The sequence below is a fragment of the Schistocerca serialis genome, chromosome 5, assembly GCF_023864345.2.
Source record: "Schistocerca serialis cubense isolate TAMUIC-IGC-003099 chromosome 5, iqSchSeri2.2, whole genome shotgun sequence".
In the NCBI taxonomy this organism is placed as follows: domain Eukaryota; kingdom Metazoa; phylum Arthropoda; class Insecta; order Orthoptera; family Acrididae; genus Schistocerca; species Schistocerca serialis.
This window is the reverse complement of record NC_064642.1, coordinates 18,348,557-18,367,881: the sequence shown is the minus strand read 5'-3', so window position 1 is coordinate 18,367,881 and position 19,325 is coordinate 18,348,557. Positions and strand designations below refer to the sequence as shown.

At 43.9% G+C, this 19,325-nt stretch overlaps 1 protein-coding gene across 1 annotated transcript in view; it reads left to right on the top strand.

The window, feature by feature from the left end:
• Positions 1 to 19,325, top strand: part of LOC126481233 (cholesterol 7-desaturase nvd) — a 114,685-nt gene that overhangs the window by 82,535 nt on the left and 12,825 nt on the right. Inside the window, exons 4-6 of the mRNA XM_050104846.1 lie at positions 2,011 to 2,205; positions 12,143 to 12,321; positions 16,698 to 16,943. Coding sequence (XP_049960803.1) covers positions 2,011 to 2,205; positions 12,143 to 12,321; positions 16,698 to 16,943 — 620 coding nt within the window. The remainder of the gene's footprint in view (positions 1 to 2,010; positions 2,206 to 12,142; positions 12,322 to 16,697; positions 16,944 to 19,325) is intronic.

Genomic DNA, 19,325 nt, shown 5'->3' with positions numbered 1-19,325 from the left:
GTTAATAGTTTTGTAGTTAATAGTTTTGTAGTTAATAGTTTTGTAGTTAATAGTTTTGTAGTTAATAGTTTTGTAGTTAATAGTTTTGTAGTTAATAGTTTTGTAGTTAATAGTTTTGTAGTTAATAGTTTTGTAGTTAATAGTTTTGTAGTTAATAGTTTTGTAGTTAATAATTCGAGGTAAGCTGCAAATGGTTTAATTAGTCCTTCTCCTCCTTTACTTCAAGGTTGTTTCGGCTATAGTGCCATTCTCAAGTAAACCTGTAGATTTTACATTTGGTGAGTATACTTAAGTTTATAAAAGTTGTACGTGTATTGTATACATATTTGCATCTAGTTCGAATAGATGTCCATATTGTATCAGTGAGTAAACTGTCGACTGTCTATTTTCTGCTAGATTGCTATATTCGAGTAAGTTTGATTGTATGGAATATTTTCGCGAAGTACTTTTGACAGTTGGAAAAGGGAACGAATAAAAATCACAGTAAACAGAAAACCAAAGACGGTTGTAGGTGTAAGCGATAGTAAAATTGTAATAGCAATGAAATGTAACTAACATTACTGACCAGCAAAGTCTGCACTGTAAAAGTAAGGTATCGACGAGAATAAACTGTCACTGCAACTGTCAAAAGTATTTCACGGAAACGTTCCATAAAAAAGTTATACGATTATAGCGATGTAGCAACAATTAGACACTCGACAGTCAACTGACTGATGCGATATGGGTATCTATTCCAACTAGATGTAAGTATGTATGCAAACTGAATTTTCTGTATAACTCTTATAAACGGAAGTAAACTCACCGAGCGTAAATTCTACAGGTTTTCTTGAGAATGGCTGTAGAGCCGAGACAAGCTTGTAGCGGAGGAGGAGGATTACTGATTAAACCGTCTGCAGATTACTTGGAATTATTCAGTACAGAGTGTCATATTATGACGTAATCTATGCCGCTGTCCCAGCTGAAAGAAAAAATTAAGTTGAGTAGTAACAGTACAGCAGTACTGCAAGACGGAAGCCGGCCGAGGTGGCCGAGCGGTTCTAGCCGCTACAGTCTGGAACCGCGCGACCGCTACGGTCGCAGGTTCGAATCCTGCCTCGGGCATGGATGTGTGTGATGTCCTTAGGTCAGTTAGGTTTAAGTAGTTCTAAGTTCTTGGGGACTAATGACCTCAGAAGTTAAGTCCCATACGCTGAGAACTTTTTTTTTTTTTTTGCAAGACGAAAGAGAACGAAAGCAGAGTAGATATACAATCCCACGCACCGCAGGGTCAGTGCTGTAGTATTTTTTTGAAAAATGTCTCCCTTGCATATTATGGTACGAATTGCAGTAATTTACGGATTTGTTTTTTAGACTATTGTGGAATATAAACGATAGTCCTAGAAACGCTATTGAAACCTTGCACATAATAGAAGTTACACGGATCTGATTTGTTTGTTTGTTACATATATTAGCTGTGTTGCAACCCGGCATTCCCATCCGCTTCCAGTTAGGTCACTCGGATATCACATTTTCTGACAGCAACTGTGTCACATAACGTACAAAAGGCGATCCGTGTTTTTCTGATACGGCGTGTAAAGTAAGCGTCCTACTTAACCATATTTGCCAATAGATATGCTCAGTTTTATTTGTACTGACAACACTGCTTCAGAGATCCTGGCATTCGCTCGTTGTCTTGTTCTTGTAAGCTATACACGTCCAGTCGTGCGCCGGCAACGGCAGTTTGACATAACTGAATTCTGCATGCGAACTCATTTGGCCTCATCGCTTTGACACGTTGTTTATGACACACGGCCGTAACTTGGCGCACCAGTACTCTTCACTCTTTATACTTTCGATAGAGCATCTCATACGCGGGATACGGGAGGATTATCGAATAATCTTTTCCGACACAATCCATTTCGTCAGTTTCCACTTTGCGAACCCCGGCTGCAGTAGCTGGTAGTCTTCTGAGCTGTGCAGCGTGGGCCGCGGCAGGCTGCTGAGCGGAGGCGTCGCTCTCTGGTGTCGCAGGGGAGAACCTGGCGGTGTTCCGCGCGGCGGACGGCGGCGGCCGCGTGCACGTGCTGGACGCCTACTGTCCGCATCTGGGCGCCAACATGGCCGTGGGCGGCGCGGTGCGCGGCTCCTGCCTCGAGTGCCCCTTCCACGGCTGGCGCTTCCGCGGCGACGACGGCCGCTGCGCCTCCATCCCCTACACCGACAAGGGTAAGCCGGCAGAGGCAGTGGGCAGTGCCACGCGCTTTCACGGGCTGCAGCGCTGAGGAGACGAACAAAGTTCACTTCTTGGTCCCAGCAATGATAGCAACTCCTATAGTATCCATGAAAACACACACACACACACACACACACACACACACACACACACACACACACACACACACACACACATTAAGTGATGACTAGCATTTAACCTAAGGAAGACGTAGTATACCTGACTTCCTATTAATAACAAGCAGCCTACTAAGAATTGAAGAAAAACTTACAGGGTGACAATTACTGAACTATATGAAATAAAATCGTCATAACTTCTGAATGCTTTGCGTTAGGGCATTCAAACTGCACAGTTGGCCGCGGGGGATAATGGGGATTAGGGTGCGCGTGCGCGTGCTTTGGTTTACCCCACTTTCATTAGGATGAGTTCGTCAGTAAGCAAAATTGGCGCTTTTTAGGGACTGAGAATCCGCATTTCGCAATTGAGAAGACTCTTTGCGATTCGAGAAGTCTCTCAGTCAACGGGTGATGTGTGGTGTGCAATGTCCAGTCAAAGAATAATGGGTGGGATATTCCTACCGAATGATACGTGTAGGTTCTGGAAGATGATTTCGTCCTCAATATCCAAAGTGACCCTGATTGCGACAAGATGTGGTTCGTGCAAGACGGAGCTCGACCCCATCAAAGCAGGAGAGTGGTGTCCTGCAGGAGCACTTTGAGGTCCGCGTTCTGGCTCTGGGGTACCCGGAGGCCACTGGGAAGGACTTACATTGACCGCCATATTCTCCGGATCTGAACACGTGCGACTCCTTTTTGTGGGGCTATATTAAAGACAAGATGTTCAGCAATAACCCCAAAGCCATTACTTAGCTGAAAGCAGCCACTCAGGAGGTCATCGACAGCATCGATGTTCGGACACTTCACCGGGTCATGCAGAATTTCCCTATTCGTCTGTGCCACATCATTGCCAATGATGCACACATATCGAACATGCCGTAACCTAAATCCATTATCTGTAGTGACGTTGAATAAAGGGTGTGCACGCCATAGTTTGTATCAGATTCACGTCTTTTTTCGTATAGTTCAATAACTGTCACCTTGTAGCTGATACCTTGCTTCGATACAACTGCACCCTAAAAAAACCGTCTCGTTACCCTGCTTAGCAGTTTCACCTTCGAGGAACATCTTGTCACGACTTCGGTTAATGCAGGCTCAGAGCCAACTACCTTACACTAACTCCGTCCTACCACTTGAAGAGACACAACAAATACTCTGTAATAGCTTCATTTCCTTTTATTTGTTTATGCATCAAGATAGGGTTACTAGGCCTTCTCTTACACCTAACCCCCATTCTAAATATTTAACATTGTGTCCATTAACACACGTGTTATTAGAACTCTTATATTTAACGTGGGATGTAACAATTCAAGATAAGTATCACGTAAATAGCAGAAAATTACGGGAGCTTTAGAAGAAAAAGAAACGATTTTTATATTCGTTCACGAAAAGAACATTCGGATAGATTTAAACTGAGGATACTGGCAGCAGGAGATGCAGAAGGCTGGGACGGGGAAGTTGGCAGAAACACTAGTAATGAACAGCAGATAGGGAAGTGACTCGGGAACTAAAAGGAAAAGAAGTACAACTGCCAGAATGGGGGGACATTTGCTTTGCTGTTAGGCAGAGACCGACTGGTCTTACACCTAAATTTTTTAGGGGAAAGTTACGAGGATGACGAAAGCAAGTGGGTCAGCTGCTTCTTTAATGCACTGGCGCTTTGAATTATGCGCAGAGTGGAGAGGCTGACAGCAGCAGACAGACAATGAGTTCGCGAATGTTTTTATTTTAAGAATGGGGGGGGGGGGCTCTTGCCTAAAGAGCATCGAAATACGCAGCGCCTGTACCAACTGTAAAGCAGACATACACGAAGAGTGAAGACCCAGTCGATCTGTACAGTGCAGATCTTCAGAGGCAGCAGCAGCAGCAGCATTTGTTTTGGCTGCCAGGTCCCAACTGAACCGCTCCGCCTTAACTTAGAAGGCAAGAACCTTCCGTAGATAAATTCCAGAAAATAACAGCAATTTATAGACATCTAATACATGGGGATACAGGTACAGTGACTGTTCAGAGACTTCAGTGCCGAAGAGCGCCAACCAGGACTGCAGAGGATCTTCGTGTGTGTGGTCTGAGAATACGACAAAAATTGGAAGAATTACCGAAGAATACTCTCCCGCCGAGCATCTCTTCGAAAATAAAAATGAAGCCTACACTTGATAATTCATTTTTCTTCGAAAAATGTCAATGGTAGCCAACACGATGCGTAATAAACGTGGGAAATCTGCGAATATGCCACACTAGTCGGGCAAATGGCCTTCATCGAAATGTAGTTACGATTTTTGTCAACTATACAAAAACTACATCGTACAAAACTGCTCAGTTACACGTTATCCACAACACTCAGTTGATTTCTTCACATTGTATCTAATGCCATCAAATGAACCAAGTTTTATCATTAACAAACACACACGTGATTATTATAATTCTTCTTAGTTAATGTACAGAAATAATATGCACTGATTTATTGCCGGCTTTGCTTTGTTATGCAAATCGATGTTGCAAGTCGTACACTAGGTTGATTAAAAAAAAGCAAGTACAGTACAAAAATCTGAAACAGCTGTTTCCCCATAATCACTGCAGTTCCGATATTAGCGTTACACCTGATTAAATACATATTATTATGTAATATGCACAGTGAACGAACAGGATCGTCGCCAAAATCAACGCTACATGAGGTCCATGTACCTTTCTTTACTTAACTGTCACAAACCGGTATTAAGAAATATCTTAGACTGTGGGAATGTAATAACGAACTGTTTTGTTTCAAGAATATTCTTATTTAAGATCACTTTCTAGAAAGTAATTTCAGCTTTTTCCTTTGTGGGGAAAATAACTTCTTCGAAAAAGGAAGTGATAAGTCATTTACACAAGTTTAGATGTGAATCCATGTGAAATCGTTTACAAAATTTTATAAACTAAATGGCTCCCCCCCCCCACCCCCCCACCCCCCATGAACCATGGACCTTGCCGTTGGTGGGGAGGCTTGCGTGCCTCAGCGACACAATGGCCGTACCGTAGGTGCAACCACAACGGAGGGGTATCTGTTGAGAGGCCAGACAAACGTGTGGTTCCTGAAGAGGGGCATCAGCCTTTTCAGTAGTTGCAGGGGCAACAGTCTGGATGATTGACTGATCTGGCCCTGTAACATTAACCAAAACGGCCTTGTTGTTGTGGTACTGCTAAAAGCAAGGGGAAACTACAGCCGTAATTTTTCCCGAGGGCATGCAGCTTTACTGTATGGTTAAATGATGATGGCGTCCTCTTGGGTAAAATATTCTGGAGGTAAAATAGTCCCCCATTCGGATCTCCGGGCGGGGACTACTCAAGATGACGTCGTTATCAGGAGAAAGAAAACTGGCGTTCTACGGATCGGACCTTGGAATGTCAGATACCTTAATCGGGCAGGTAGGTTAGAAAATTTAAAAAGGGAAATGGACAGGTTACAGTTACATATAGTGGGAATTAGTGAAGTTCGGTGGCAGGAGGAACAAGCCTTTTGGTCAGGTGAATACAGGGTTATAAGTACAAAATCAAATAGGGGTAATACAGGAGTAGGTTTAATAATGAATAAAAAATAGGAGTGCGGGTAAGCTACTACAAACAGCATAGTGAACGCATTATTGTGGCCAAGATAGATACGAAGCCCATGCCTACCACAGCAGTACAAGTTTATATGCCAACTGACTCTGCAGATGATGAAGAAATTGAAGAAATGTATGATGAGATAAAAAAAATTATCCAGGTAGTGAAGGGAGACGAAAATTTAGTAGTCATGGGCGACTGGAACTCGAGAGTAGGAAAAGGGAGAGAGGGAAACATAGTGGGTGAATATGGATTGGGGGAGAGAAATGAAAGAGGAAGCCAGCTGGTAGAATTTTGCACAGAGCGTAACTTAATCATAACTAACACTTGGTTCAAGATTCATAAAAGAAGGTTGTATACATGGAAGAATCCTGGAGATACTAGAAGGTATCAGATAGATTATATAATGGTAAGACAGAGATTTGGGAACCAGATTTTAAATTGTAACACATTTCCGGGGGCAGATGTGGATTCTGACCACAATCTATTGGTTATGAACTGTAGATTAAAACTGAAGAAACTGCAAAAAGGTGGGAATTTAAGGAGATGGGACCTAGATAAACTGACTAAACCAGAGGTTGTACACAGTTACAGGGAGAGCATAAGGGAACAATTGACAGGAATGGGAGAAAGAAATACAGTAGAAGAAGAATGGGTAGCTCTGAGGGGTGAAGTAGTGAAGGCAGCCGAGGATCAAGTAGGTAAAAAGACGAGAGCTAGTAGAAATCCTTGGGTAACAGAAGAAATATTGAATTTAATTGATGAAAGGTGAAAATATAAAAACGCAGTAAATGAAGCAGGCAAAAAGGAATACAAACGTCTCAAAAATGAGATCGACAGGAAGTGCAAAATGGCTAAGCAGGGCTGGCTAGAGGACAAATGTAAGGATGTAGAGGCTTATCTCGCTAGGGGTAAGGTAGATACTGCCTACAGGAAAATTAAAGAGACCTTTGGAGAAAAGAGAGCCACTTGTATGAATATCAAGAGCTCAGATGGAAACCCAGTTCTAAGCAAAGAAGGGAAAGCAGAAAGGTGGAAGGAGTATATAGAGGATCTACACAAGGGCGATGTACTTGAGGACAATATTATGGAAATGGAAGAGGATGTAGATAAAGATGAAATGGGAGATACGATACTGCGTGCAGAGTTTGACAGAGCAGTGAAAGACCTAAGTCGAAACAAGGCCCCGGGAGTACACACCATTCCATTGGAACTACTGACGGCCTTGGGAGAGCCAGTCCTGACAGATCTCTATCATCTGGTGAGCAAGATGTACGAGACAGGCGAAATACCCTCAGACTTCAAGAAGAATGTAATAATTCCAATCCCAAAGAAAGCGGGTGTTGACAGATGTAAAAATTACCGAACTATAAGTTTAATAAGGCACAGCTGCAAAATACTTACGCGAATTCTTTACAGACGAATGGAAAAACTGGTAGAAGCCGACCTCGGGAAGATCATTTTGGATTCCGTAGAAAGGTTGGAACACGTGAGGCAATACTGACCCTACGATTTATCTTAGAAGCTAGATTAAGGAAAGGCAAACCTACGTTTCTAGCTTTTGTAGACTTAGAGAAAGCTTTTGACAATGTTGACTGGAATACTCTCTTTCAAATTCTGAAGGTGGCAGGGGTAACACACAGAGAGCGAAAGGCTATTTACAATTCGTACAGAAACCAGATGGCAGTTATAAGAGTTGAGGGGCATGAAAGGGAAGCAGCGGTTGGGAAGGGAGTGAGACAGGGTTGTAGCCTGTCCCCGATGTTATTCAATCTGTATATTGAACAAGCAGTAAAGGAAACTGTTGTGGTTGGCAGGAGAGCCAAAACCGTGTTACTAGAGGAAGCCGAAAGGCACGCGTTTTAGCTCAAGCAGGCTGGCGCTAGGTCTGGAACAGGACAAGGAAATTAGAATTTAGAAAAAACGGACGTAGCTGGTGGAATACTTAACTTTAATCCATTAATGGTGAACGTCGCTCTTGACGGCACATGATTCAGTATCAATAGTAACAGGTAATGGCGCCTTGCTCGGTCGTAGCAAATGACGTAGCTGAAGGCTACGCTAACTATCGTCTCGGCAAATGAGAGCGTATTTTGTCAGTGAACCATCGCTAGCAAAGTCGGTTGTACAACTGGGGCGAGTGCTAGGAAGTCTCTGTAGACCTGCCGTGTGGCGGCGCTCGGTCTGCAATCACTGATAGTGGCGACACGCGGGTCCGACGTATACCAACGGACCGCGGCTGATTTGAGGGCTACCACCTAGCAAGTGTGCTGTCTGGCGGTGACACCACAGAAACAAAAGAAAAATTCGGAGTAGGTATTAAAATCCATGGAGAAGAAATAAAAACTTTGAGGTTCGCCGATGACATTGTAATTCTGTCAGAGACAGCAAAGGGGTTGGAAGAGCAGTTGAACGGAATGGATGGTGTCTTGAAGGGAGGCTGTAAGATGAACATCAACAAAAGAAAAACGAGGATAATGGAATGTAGTCAAATTAAATCGGGTGATGCTGAGGGAATTAGATTAGGAAATGAGACACTTAAAGTAGTAAAGGAGTTTTGCTATTCGGGGAGCAAAATAACTGATGATGGTCGAAGTAGAGAGGATATAAAATGTAGACTGGCAATGGCAAGGAAAGCGGTTCTGAAGAAGAGAAATTTGTTAACATCGAGTATAGATTTAAGCGTCAGGAAGTCGTTTCTAAAAGTATTTGTATGGAGTGTAGCCATGTATGGAAGTGAAACATGGACAATAAATAGTTTGGACAAGAAGAGAATAGAAGCTTTCGAAATGTGGTGCTACAGAAGAATGTTGAAGATTAGGTGGGTAGATCACGTAACTAATGAGGAGGTATTGAATAGGATTGGGGAGAAGAGAAGTTTGTGGCACAACGTGACTAGAAGAAGGGATCACAAATTTAGCATTGGAGGGCAGCGTGGAGGGTAAAAATCGTAGAGGGAGACCAAGAGATGAATACACTAAGCAGATTCAGAAGGATGTAGGTTGCAGTAGGCACTGGGAGATGAAGGAGCTTGCACAGGATGGATTGGCATGGAGAGCTGCATCAAACCAGTCTCAGGACTGAAGACCACAACAACAGTAACAAATGGCTGCAAATTGATTTCCAAAGAGTATTAAACGATAAAGCATCTAATAGTTTTCAGTCAGACTGACAACCGGAGATTGTAGCGTGTCTCCTCAAACAGGAACAAAGAGTTATGTAGTAAGATAAACGAAAGGTTAAAAGAGCGAATAGTTGTATAACCTCGGTAAAGATTACGTAATACGTTTGAGACAGGTAAAATATGATTACTATGATGAAAGGTTTATAATTTTCTGGCGCCTTCGCCATTTTCCTACCATATCTAAAGTGCATAAATTAATGCCATTTTTAAGGACGCTTTGAGACCCACCCCATCTCAGATACTTCACTAAACAATTTACGCGGTAGGAAGGAACGAGAGTAACACGATGTGTGCAACGGTGTCTGATTCCTGCCATGCTTTGCGCTGCTCTGCGGCGTGTGAAGGTTAACTGACGGGCGCAGATCGATGTCAGCCTAGTGTGCTAATCCCACGTAAGTGATGGCCGTGCACGTGACTCGTCACCTGCAGCCAGCAGCCAGCAGACACTGGCGTCTGCTCGGTGCAAACCGTGGAGCGTGTAGCGCGACGAGCGAGGCACGGGCGTCCGGCTGTACATTAGGATGGCTGCATCCGCGTCCGGTTTTCTGCGCTCTCGTTGTCTACGCTGGCTGGTGTTCGCTCTTTAACCAGCAGACTGGAGAACAGATTAGCTGCCCCCGGGAGATGGCGCGCTAAAGCGAGCCATGTCGCCTTGCTAACGGACTGGATTCAGCCAGGTTCAGTGTCCACGACTTTCCTTTGGGCATGCTACTTCCGACTCAAGTCCCTCACTGATGACTGACTCACGTAGAGCTACGAAACTGCGGATACGCTGTTTGCTACATTTCACGCGCTTTTCCAAACAGGAGGAGCTACTTTGTATTGGGTTAAGGTCGGTTTATTTAGCACGCCAGTCCACGTGCGACAGGATGCCGAAATGTTCGTCAAACCTCGAACGTACGTGTGCAGCTCTGCGAATAGGACTGTTGCATCGTAGAAGATAGGAGTGTGCAAACCGTAGTCGTCATGGAGACGCAAAAAATGGCCAATACTTGCTTACCCAGAATGTTGAAGTAAACATCCTGAATGAGTGGGTCTAATTATTAGTACGAAAAACACGCCTAAGACATCGCAGAAGCATCACCGACCTCATTTACATCGCGCACTTTTTTTTAGAGTTGAACGCCTCGCGCGTGCAGTCGAAGCCTCGCATCACCTGAAACAAAGGGCAGGATTGCGACTCTACGTCTCTGCCCGACCACTGCCCTGTGCCGCGTCGCCCACTGAAGACGCGTGGCTTCGTGAGCTGCGACTCCAGGTGTACACTGAGTGTAACTCTCTCAGCGATATCCGCTGGCAAACCTCATTCACTGGCAGCTGGTCCCTGCCAGCCGGGACCTTTTTACGGCCACTGCTGATACGACTTTTTACGTGGCTGCGAGTGGTACTCCATTCCTCGTGAGACAAGTCGGATACTTCGCGGTGATAGGGCAACAGGTGGGGCAGCGTCGTTCGCGGTGTGATCTCGGCTACGCACAATCGAGGCGGCCGCTCTCTGTCACCGTCGCGCCTGCCCCGCGCTTACTGCACGGAGCCAGCTGGCGCACACTTGCGGCGGCGCGGTTCCTTCCGCCCCTTTTACGACAAACCTGCACCTACCTGTGAACATTGCCTCAGCAGATCATCAGTAGGGAAGCCGAGTGAAACCTACTGTACTTCGACGTGAACGAGGCTGCAATTAAAGTCACTAATCTACGTTTCGGGAGAAAGTTTTCACACGAAATGAAAGGTTGGAAATTTTGTCCTCAGTTGATATATTCTGAAACTTAGGTGAACAAGTTTCACTGCCAAGCCCGTGCTAGTCTTAACACAGTCACTCACAATCCCTTTCACTCACGTTAGCAAGTTTTGATGTTGCATTTCCCGAAAACGTAATAGCTACAAAAATACTGATTGTTTTTGATTGAGAATGCTCGCCAAATATTAAGTGTATCGGTACTAAATGCAGTCACAGTTTTTAGCCACCGCCCTGGTCAATACGCCACGCGGAATTTGTCTTTTCTCGTCACAAAATTCACTTAGAAATTCCGAAATTTCTACGCACCCATCGGAATGATTATGCCGTCACTTTACCACACTTTTGATGTATGAAACACTGCTAGATCCGGCAACTTATCGTTTCCATCAGAATTACTACTACACACGTCCGATCTGTTTCATTGCTAGGCTTGTACTCTGTCTTCTCTACCAACAGAGAAAAGCGCGCGAAGAATATTGCTTTAACATTGGTCAGTTTACTCAACATCCAATAGCAAAACAACATTCTCCCTCGTAAATCCGCGCTTTTCACCAATAACCAATCGCAAAATAGTAAACCTAACGACTGCACTTTTTACCGACGTAATTATCTAATATGCTGAAGTTTTGTTTTTGCATAAAGTTATTTACTATTGTTATTTATACCTGAATTAACTTTCCCTTTATCATTAACTTACTTTACAAGTCTATTCCACAACAATCCCCTTTGTCCATATCCGTACTTCTTCGAAATGTTCCCTCACTAAATCCTACTACACAACTCGTTAAACAATTATCTTCATATTAACCCTAAACCACACTCACGCATCATTCGTACTGCTAAAACACATTTATAACTTTTACATACACAAAAAAAAAAAAACATAATAACACTTTATTAAAATACTAGAACAGTTTATGAAAAACATTCTACTACTTTAGTGCACTCTAGTGGGCACAATCAAAACTAAATCAGTGCCCTATCCAGTATTGTCCTCTATCGGCTGATACACAAACCACATGCCCATCCAGTCTCGCGTCACCATCTGTCACTATCCAGCTCTGAGACACATCTCAACCGCCTCCAAGGCAGGATCGTTATACGGCGCTACGCCTCACACTCATCTGACCAGTGCTGCGAATTATGTAACCGCTGGAATGTTACATAACAGCCTGCTGCCAGTTCTACATCGTAGTGATGTTTCAAGACGGTGATAAGTGTTTTGCCTCGTGACTCGGTTTCCTTGTTGCCTCCTTCCTTCCTTCTTTCCTTCCACTCTGACTCGTACCTGAGTGCCTGGGCGCGTGCAGTTCCAGAGATCGCCAAGGTGCGCCGCTGGGAGAGCTGCGAGGTGAACGGGCTGGTGTTCGTGTGGTACCACGCGGAGGGCGAGCCGCCGAGCTGGCGGCCCGAGCAGCTGCCGCAGCTGGCGGACGGCAGCTGGCGCTACCGCGGCCGCTCAGAGTTCCTCATCAACGCCCACATCGAGGTGAGTGCCTCCTCCCCTCCCCTGAGCCACCGTAGCCTCGGCTCTCTCGTGTACAATCACTGTTACGTTCGCTTCCATACGGCGACGTTAGATCACAAAGTTGCAAGAAGTTAAGCACTCGTAATAACGACGAAGTGTTGTTGCAAACCATAAATGAACATCTCGTAAGCTAGCATCCTAAAAAATTTGAATGTTTTTCTTCGTTACTAGAATCGAGTTGCACATCTCCAAACTCTGAAGGGTGCGTTTCAAGAAAGGTGCGGTTTTGTGCAGTTCGCTAGCCCCGGGCCCGTATATCAATCCTCACTAATCTTTCAAGGAAACATCTCTGTTGGTCATATCGTGTTATAATCGGAACCACTTTTATACTAAATCTCGTGCATCCGCGAATAGATAAAAAAGATTAAACTGTAAAATATTTCGAATCTTTATAACGCAGCTACACATTCTGCTGACTCACCTTTAATTTTACTATTTACCTCGATCTGGAAGTCACGCACTACGGTCGCAGGTTCGAATCCTGCCTCGGGCATGGATGTATGTGATGTCCTTAGATTAGTTAGGTTTAAGTAGTTCTAAGTTCTAGGGGACTGATGACCTCAGATGTTAAGTCCCATAGTGCTCAGAGCCATTTCACCATTTTGTAAGGCACACAAATGTTAGAAAATAGTGACAGCTCTAAGTTTGAAATTGCAGTCAGCAGATTTCAGTGAAGTTATATCAGGTTGTGAAACCGTAAGTTCATAGGCAAGAAGTAAATAATGATCAAATTATTACCTTCAGTTCATTGGTGTTGTCGTTCAGTAGTTGATTGGTACCTTCACCTTACGTATAAAAGTTCCCTTCCTCCATTTTCTCGCCCAGTTTCTTTATCAGTAACTGGGTTACAGCTTCTTATCTTAGAGAGTTGTAGTTGCCACAAGTAAACCACTGATGACTTCCAACGTGTGACACATGAATGACAAGTCTCCTTCGACCAGGACAAATAAAAAAAAATATTGCTTTCGAGTAATATTTGGATTTACTTGCATGCAAGGATCAGCTTTCATTTTACACAGAGGCCTGAACGAATTGCTGGCGTAAGAAACATGGGGTCCAAAGAGATTTTACATACTTGAGTTTCGCAAATGGCGCAGCAGACCGCAGATCGTAGATAAAATACAGACGTGATTAATTAAACTGAAATCCTATTCTCACAGGGGCGTGCTGAAGGGTAATGCCTCCGAATTTTTTATGCGAAAGTCCTTAAAGCTATTTAAAGAAAACAAACGTTATTAACCTTCTGCATCTTTATACCTGATCTCTACATATTTCTCAACATATTCACCCTTTCGACGAACACATTTCTCCCAACGAGAGGTCAGTTTGTTGATACCGTCATTGTAGAATATTTGACTTCGTTGACGCAGCCAGAAGCTCACGTCTACTTAGACCGCTTTCTCAGAGTCAAAGTGAAGTCCTCGGAATTGTTTTCTGACTTTTGCAAATAGATGAAAACCGTATGAGGCCAAGTCGGGACTGTACGGAGAATGATCGGTGACTGCGAACCCGAGGTGCCGGATAGTTGCAGATGCCACAGCGTTCGTGTGTGGTCTGGCACCGTCGCGCTGAAGGAGTCGGTGGTCCACGTCTGGACGAACTCTTCGATACAGAAACTCGACTGCAGCGCGCAGTTTCTCACGCTCCGACATACGAGCCGCCACACACCGCCATGTTACACGCTCTGCACTTTGGAGCCCTCTAGCGGCAGAGGGCTGCAAATACTTGGACGTGAAGAATGGAGGCGTAAAATGTTAATAAAGTCTGTGTTATTTAAAAATCTTTAAGTGTTTCACATAAAAAAACAGGCATTACTTCTACGCTCGCACTTACAAACACAGTACATGTGAAATCCTGTTGGTGTCTGCGCCTAGCGAGCGCGATACCCGCAGAGCACGCATGCTCTCCCCGGAGCCTCGCCTCACGTTATACGAGCGTAGCTTACGCTGAGCAACAGTTTACCGGCCTGCTAAAGGGTGGCCGTCCTTCACCTTTGCGGTCTTGTCTGTCGCCCTCTAGTAAACACCTCCATGGATTACTGTTGTAACGACGGTTCTCAGAATTTTGTGACTAAGGTTCTCCGTTACACGCAACCTCTTTCTTGTAGCACCCAACACATTCAAAACGGATTGTCTTTCAGATGGAATGTTTGATGCTAACATGCGTATTTAAACATGGAAGTGCTTCCGTCGTCGTACAAGCGTAAACACTGGCATGAATCTGCTCGCTTACTATAAATTGTGTATTTTAACAATTGTCGTGTATCAGAGGAATGCAACATTTATAGACATGCCAACTTCCATCAGGTGCATTTTAGCTGTAAGTATTTTTACTTGTAACAAACCTGTTTCTGAAGTGCAATATATCCTCGACTAAAATGTTGGTTCAAATGGCTCTGAGCACTATGGGACTTAACATCTTAGGTCATCAGTCCTCTAGAATTTAGAACTGCTTAAACCTAACTAACCTAAGGACATCACACACATCCATGCCCGAGGCAGGATTCGAACCTGCGACCGTAGCGGTCCCGTGGCTCCGGACTGAAGCGCCGAGAACCGCATGACCACCGCGGCCGGCCCACTAAAATGTTAACATGGTAGGAGTAATGAATGCATAATGGAACATGACGTGCAACCAAAACAGTTTTTAAAGATCTGAATCCTTACCTGTAGAAAGAAGTCAATAAGAAATGGTTCGCAACGCGATCTCGGCTATAAAATTTTTTTTTAAGTACATACACATCGCTCCTTCTCATTTCTGATTATGAGGAACTTCAGTCCTCTTTCAATATAGCTGTCAACTGATTCAGTACCAGGAATGCAATCTCCATGGGATAAAATCTCTCTCAGGGCCTACACCACTGGAGAAACATTCTGCAGTCACTTCGAGAAATTTTTGAGTTGGCTATAAAAATATACATCGCAAGGCAGAGACAATATAGTTAAGATTCCTTATCACACCTCGTCACCAAAGTACTACTTTTACTATCAGTTCTGTTACTGTTAGAAACCAGTTTGTTATGTATTTCTGTAACTCATTGCGGTAAACTCAATTAACGCACGAAGAAGCGAGCAACTCTTCCTCATTCTTTCTCTTCTTTGGCGTTAATTCAACGTTCTAATGGTCTCAGAGTGTAAAGTGGTCGATGGCAGGACGACAGATGTTAATCTTCATTGAAGAAAAAAAAATCGGAATACCAGCCATTTCATCATCTTCAGTTTTGGTGCTGTCATGATCGATGAGGATTTGGACACTACTTTCTTTTTTATTTCAAAGTTGAATACATTGTTGTTGACAGTATTACGAATGACACCATGATGTTAAGCTTTTCACCTCAGTTTAGATCTTCTACTGTTACTGAAGCCGCTGATCACTGGAGTAAATAAAAGTATTTATGCGCTCTTGGCTTTAGAGAGTTTTTACCAAATGAAGTCCCATGCGGCTTTTCGCGGATGATGCTGTAGTATACAGAGAAGTTGCAGCATTAGAAAATTGTAGCGAAATGCAGGAAGATCTGCAGCGGATAGGCACTTGGTGCAGGGAGTGGCAACTGACCATTAACATAGACAAATGTAATGTATTGCGAATACATAGAAAGAAGGATCCTTTATTGTGTGATTATACGATAGCGGAACAAACACTGGTAGCAGTTACTTCTGTAAAATATCTGGGAGTATGCGTGCGGAACGATTTGAAGTGGAATGATCATATAAAATTAATTGTTGGTAAGGCGGGTATCAGGTTGAGATTCATTTGGAGAGTCCTTAGAAAATGTAGTCCATCAACAAAGGAAGTGGCTTGCAAAACACTCGTTCGACCTATACTTGAGTATTGCTCATCAGTGTGGGATCCGTACCAGATCGGGTTGACGGAGGAGATAGAGAAGATCCAAAGAAGAGCGGCGCGTTTCGTCACAGGGTTATTTGGTAACCGTGATAGCTTTACGGAGATGTTTAACACGTTTCGAGAGGGTGCGTTTCTGGATGAGCTATCGAATATATTGCTTCCCCCTACTTATACCTCCCGAGGAGATCACGAATGTAAAATTAGAGAGATTAGAGCGCGCACGGAGGCTTTCAGACAGTCGTTCTTCCCGCGAACCATACGCGACTGGAACAGGAAAGGGAGGTAATGACAGTGGCACGTAAAGTGCCCTCCGCCACACACCGTTGGGTGGCTTGCGGAGTATAAATGTAGATGTAGATGTAGATCGAGCATTCAGATTTCTCAACATTAGAAAATTCGGTCGTAGTCGTCTTGAGAGTACAGGTCGCAGTTGAGCGCCCCTTGCTTTCTGCCGCTGCCTTACACAACGCGCTATGCTGTGCGGGTTGCAGGAGATCCCGGAGAACGGCGGCGACATCGCGCACCTGAATGCCATCCACGGCCCGTCGCTGCTGGCGGGCTCCGACCTGCGCACGTACGAGCGCCTCTGGCTGTCGTTCGCGCGCCACGTGTGGGCCGCCGACTGGGCAGCCAACACGCAGCCCGGCCGCACCCACACCGCCACCATGAACGTCCGCCACGAGCTGCGCCTCTTCGGCAAGATCCCCGTCGTCTCCATGAAGGTGCAGGCCAACCAGGTAAGCCACTCGCTTGTGTCGGCCTCCGTCTCACGTAGAGCTGCGGTGCTGCCACTTTGGTTCTCCAGACCGTACCTTAATAGTGGTGGCTCGGTAAACGAGTGTGTACGTAACGGATTAAACTTCAATTACTCTGTCTCCTATCGTTTCTTTCACCTCTGGCAATGATTTCTTAATGCGAAATATATCCGGAAGCTGCATTGTGTGCCGCAGGCTCGGTTAAAGTGTAGGTGTCAACGTTGTCCCACTTAACATGTTGAGTAAGCAATTCAGAGTTCAGAGCAAGTACAGAGCCTATGACCTTCAATAAGGCCAGGTCCAGTTGAGCACTGAACGTGCTCAAATTAACCTTCGCGTTGAGGACAGGCAGCTTTCGAAGAAGAAAACAATTATTTTCAGAGTAGTTTGTTTAACAGTAGAGGAAGGTACCCAAAAGTGGACCCCCATTTTATTTAAATTTTTTTAAATATATAATATCTGAAATTTACGCTTTACGAACATTTCATATATACTTCATTTAGTTGTCAGCTTGTTTAAGTGACATTTTTAACAGTTTGAAATAATTTTCTTACTCTAAAAAAATAAAAAAACACCCTTACATTTTCTCTTTTTGGAGAATTGGGGCCTAATTCGGACCCTCCTTTTAAAATATTTTAAATATCAATGTAAATGAATCACAGAGATGTCACAGTGAAATAAAACACAATTAAGGTTAGAAGTATTGCTTTAATGAAACCAAGTGCGTATTTTTAAGTAGAAAAAATTGCAAAATGAAACAAAAATCGAACAATTTATGAGTACATTGCCTTCAGCGGCAGAAGTCACAAATGTAATTGTCTTTTTCAGCCCCTGCACTCTCTGTATGTGCCCACGAGCTACACATCAGGCACATGACCCACAACTCTCCTTTTGTGTCCTCTGAAAACTTCCCGGAACAGAAGATGCACCCAGCGTCTTCATCGTCTTGGGAAGGCGTAACTCCTGGAATGACTTCTAATTCAGACGTTCCAGTAGAGACGCTGGCATGTTGATCTTCATTGCTGTATATATCGTCTTGTTTCTTGAAATGAAGTCCTATTTTTACTGGTGCTTTTCCTTTTCCTGAAGACCTGACTGATACGGAACCGTGACCGCGACCACGTCTGCGCTTTTGTCCTTGACCACGTCTCTGTTGCTTTGTATATTCTTATTCTTCTTTAACTTTCTGAGTTTCAACCAATTGCGTTTAGAAGGGAGAGTAAGTGATCACAGTAGAACTACAACCTCTTCCTCCCCTAGTAGAGGTCCGCCTTTTGACATGCGGTACCGGAAATATGTCGAATGGACTTTTTTTGGTCTTCTTCTTCTTCTGTAGTGGTCAATCCAAGGATTGGTTTGCAACAGCTACAATGGCAGCTTGCCTCCATTCTGTGCGTCTTTCAGCTTTTCTCTTCATTTCTTTATAGGTGTCACATCCCACATCTTTCACGATTTGATCCATGTACCTCAGTCGTGGTCTTCCTCTTGGTCTTTTTCCCTCGACATATCCCTCTATGATTGTGTTCAGGAGTCCTTTATGTCTTAACAGATGGCCTGTAAATTGTACTCTTCTTTTAACAATGAAACTCCAGAAGCTTCTCTTCTCACCTGCTCTTTCCAGAACCACTTCGTATGTGACCTTGTCGATCCATTTTATTTTGAGCATGCGTCTATAGCACCACATTTCAAAAGAATTTAGCTTCTGCTGTTCCTCTGTCCCGAGAGTCCATGTTTCACACCCATAGCATGCCACACTCCACACACATGATTTCAAAATCTTTTCCTGGTTTCAAGGCTGATGCTCTTAGATGTTAATATGTTTTTCTTCTTGTTAAAAGCAGCCTTTGCTTGAGCTATTCTACTTCTCACTTCTGCCTTGCTCCTTCCATCCCTGGTAATATTACTGCCCAGATAAGTAAATTTATCAACTTGTTCAAGCAGTTCATTGCCTACATGAACTTGGACTTTCGCTTGATCTTCTTTGTCGCATGCCATTACTTTTGTTTTTGCTTTATTAATTCTCATATTATATTCTTCACCCACAACTTTATCCATTCTATTCAGTAGGACTACAAGATCTTCTTCACTTTCAGCCAGGACAGCTATATCATCGGCATATCTTATCATATCTATTCGTTGGCCATGAATTACTACACCTGTCTGTGAATTTTCCCTTACTTTTTTCAGCGCCTCTTCAATGTATACGTTAAAGATAACAGGGGATAGTGCGCAACCTTGTCGGACACCTTTCCGTATCTGCACCTCTTCCTGTTTTGTCCGTCCACGGATAACTGCTGTCTCGTTTTTGTACAGGTTCCATATCATTTTTCTATCTTTATGGTCTATTCCTACTTTTTTGAGTAC